This window comes from Amphimedon queenslandica, unplaced genomic scaffold (genome assembly GCF_000090795.2).
Source record: "Amphimedon queenslandica unplaced genomic scaffold, v1.1 AMPQUscaffold_13084, whole genome shotgun sequence".
Lineage (NCBI taxonomy): Eukaryota > Metazoa > Porifera > Demospongiae > Haplosclerida > Niphatidae > Amphimedon > Amphimedon queenslandica.
In genome coordinates, this window is record NW_003546680.1 from 80,513 (window position 1) to 82,713 (window position 2,201).

Genomic DNA, 2,201 nt, shown 5'->3' on the forward strand with positions numbered 1-2,201 from the left:
GATGGAGCGTATGAGTGAAGTTACTGGAGGGATGAATGTGGAGGAGTTACATCCAAAGGAAAAAGCCGACTTTGTATTGAGTAAAGATATCAAATCACTACATCACATTGGAGATATTGTGACCTACTCATCTACTGCACTGCAGCAGTGTAGAGTGAAGAAGATTGATGGTATTACACCTGCTGGCAAAGCAGTTTCGTTTTCAGTATCAATGGAGGCACCAGATTCATCTGTTTTGACTGTTCCTGTCTCTTCTCTGAGGTGTAGTCTAGTACCAGTTGGTAAAGGTGATCAACCCGTTGACACTACAGTCACTACCACCAGCACTGATCCTGGAGTGTATAGGATACAGTGTAACCCTTCAACCAGTGGTACTCATACAGTAAAAGTACAAGTATATGATGTACACCTTGAGGATACCTCACTAGTCATCCCTATCAATCCTTACCTTGATAACATCACTCCAGTACGTACTATAACTGAGCTTAATTATCCCTGTGGAGTTGCTTTAACTGATGATAATCATGTTATGATAACTGAGGCGTATGGTCACTGTGTAACAATACTGGATAGAGAAGGAAAGAAAGTTAAATCATTAGGAGGGGAAGGAGGAAGTGGTAATGTCAAGTTTTATTATTCTCGTGGTGTAACCTTTACTCCAGACAAATTCCTTCTTGTATCTGATGATAGCAATAGGATCCAGAAGATAAGCATGGATGGATACCTTGTAGCATCAGTTGGTGAGAAGGGCAGTGGACCACTACAATTTAATACTCCTCATGGTATAGCCGTTTCTCCTATAACAGGACAGGTTTATATTGCTGATACTAATAATCATCGTATACAAGTCTTGAATCCTGATCTAACCTTCTCTCATTCATTTGGTAGTAAAGGATCAGCTAATGGACAGTTTCAGTCTCCACGTGACATTGCTATTGACAGTCAAGGATTAGTGTATGTTGCTGATAAGAATAATGATCGGATTCATAAGTTCTCTCCGGATGGTAAGTTTGTGGGTCAGTTTGGTACTAAAGGATCTGGTCCTGGACAGCTTAACTGGCCAAATGGTATAACAATAGACACTGCAGCTACTGGTCTAGTGTATGTTAGTGAATGGGGCAATAATTGTATATCAGTCTTCACTAGTGATGGTGTGTTTGTTAGGAAGTTTGGAAGTGAAGGCAGTAATATTGATCAGTTTAAAAGTCCTTATGGATTAGCATTTAATAAAGATGGATTATTGTATGTTTGTGATTATAATAATAGTCGTCTTGTTGTTTATTAGTTATTAATTATTTCTTTTATATTGTTAATGATCATTATTAGTTAATTATATACTGATACAGTCACTGGTATGTGTACTGAGAATACACTCAACATAACTTCAATAGCACCGCAATATCCTAATAACTAGGAGAAGAAATTATTTCTTCTTTTAAACTATATAATTAGAATACTTGTGCTTGTTATGTTTAGTTTTAATTGTGTGTGTGATGGTTTAGTTTAAAGTACTAAAATAAAGTGGCACATAAATAAATAATGTCATTTAAATTATTGAATACAGTAGTTTTAAACTTGCAAAACCACAATGCAAAACCACAGTACTATAATCCACAGTCCACATAATTAGATATACTAAATACTAAACCCTCTCCTTTACTCCTACTATACAGATCCCCATGAGTGCTACAGTTCAATGATCATTAGGAGCCCTAGCCCTGAGACACGTACCACTGGATACACTAGACCTTCATCTCAGATCAGCTACTTATCAGAGGATCTACAGACCATACCATCAGTTGAAGTAAGAGCAGCAATATAAGTACCTGCAGCCCCTCTGGAGGAGGTGTGTGTGTATTAGTAATGTAATACCTGAGGACTGAGATATCTGCTTGAGGTGAAGCTGAGGGCAGATATCAAGGGACTCAGGTATTACATTACTGATACTCACCTCCAGACACACACACACACACACTGGTCACTACATACTGCAGTTCACATGGTATAAGTATCTGTATCTCATTAATTATGCGTGCATGCGTGTGTTCATGCATGCAGGAGCTATCACTGGTAGATGATGATACTGTCATACAAGAAGAAGAAGATGAACAAGTTGCTGTATCTAGTGAAGTACCAATGAAAGTTGATATCAGCAGAGGAGAGAGGGAGAGGAGGAGAGAGGGAGGGAGAGAGAGTCCTAT

At 38.4% G+C, this 2,201-nt stretch overlaps 1 protein-coding gene across 1 annotated transcript in view; it reads left to right on the plus strand.

Moving 5' to 3' along the window:
• Positions 1–2,194, plus strand: part of LOC109585328 (uncharacterized) — a gene marked incomplete at its 3' end in the record, with an annotated part of 5,952 nt that extends 3,758 nt beyond the window's left edge. Inside the window, exons 10-11 of the mRNA XM_020001345.1 lie at positions 1,674–1,804; positions 2,059–2,194. Coding sequence (XP_019856904.1) covers positions 1,674–1,804; positions 2,059–2,194 — 267 coding nt within the window. The remainder of the gene's footprint in view (positions 1–1,673; positions 1,805–2,058) is intronic.
• Positions 2,195–2,201: the final 7 nt, after the last annotated feature.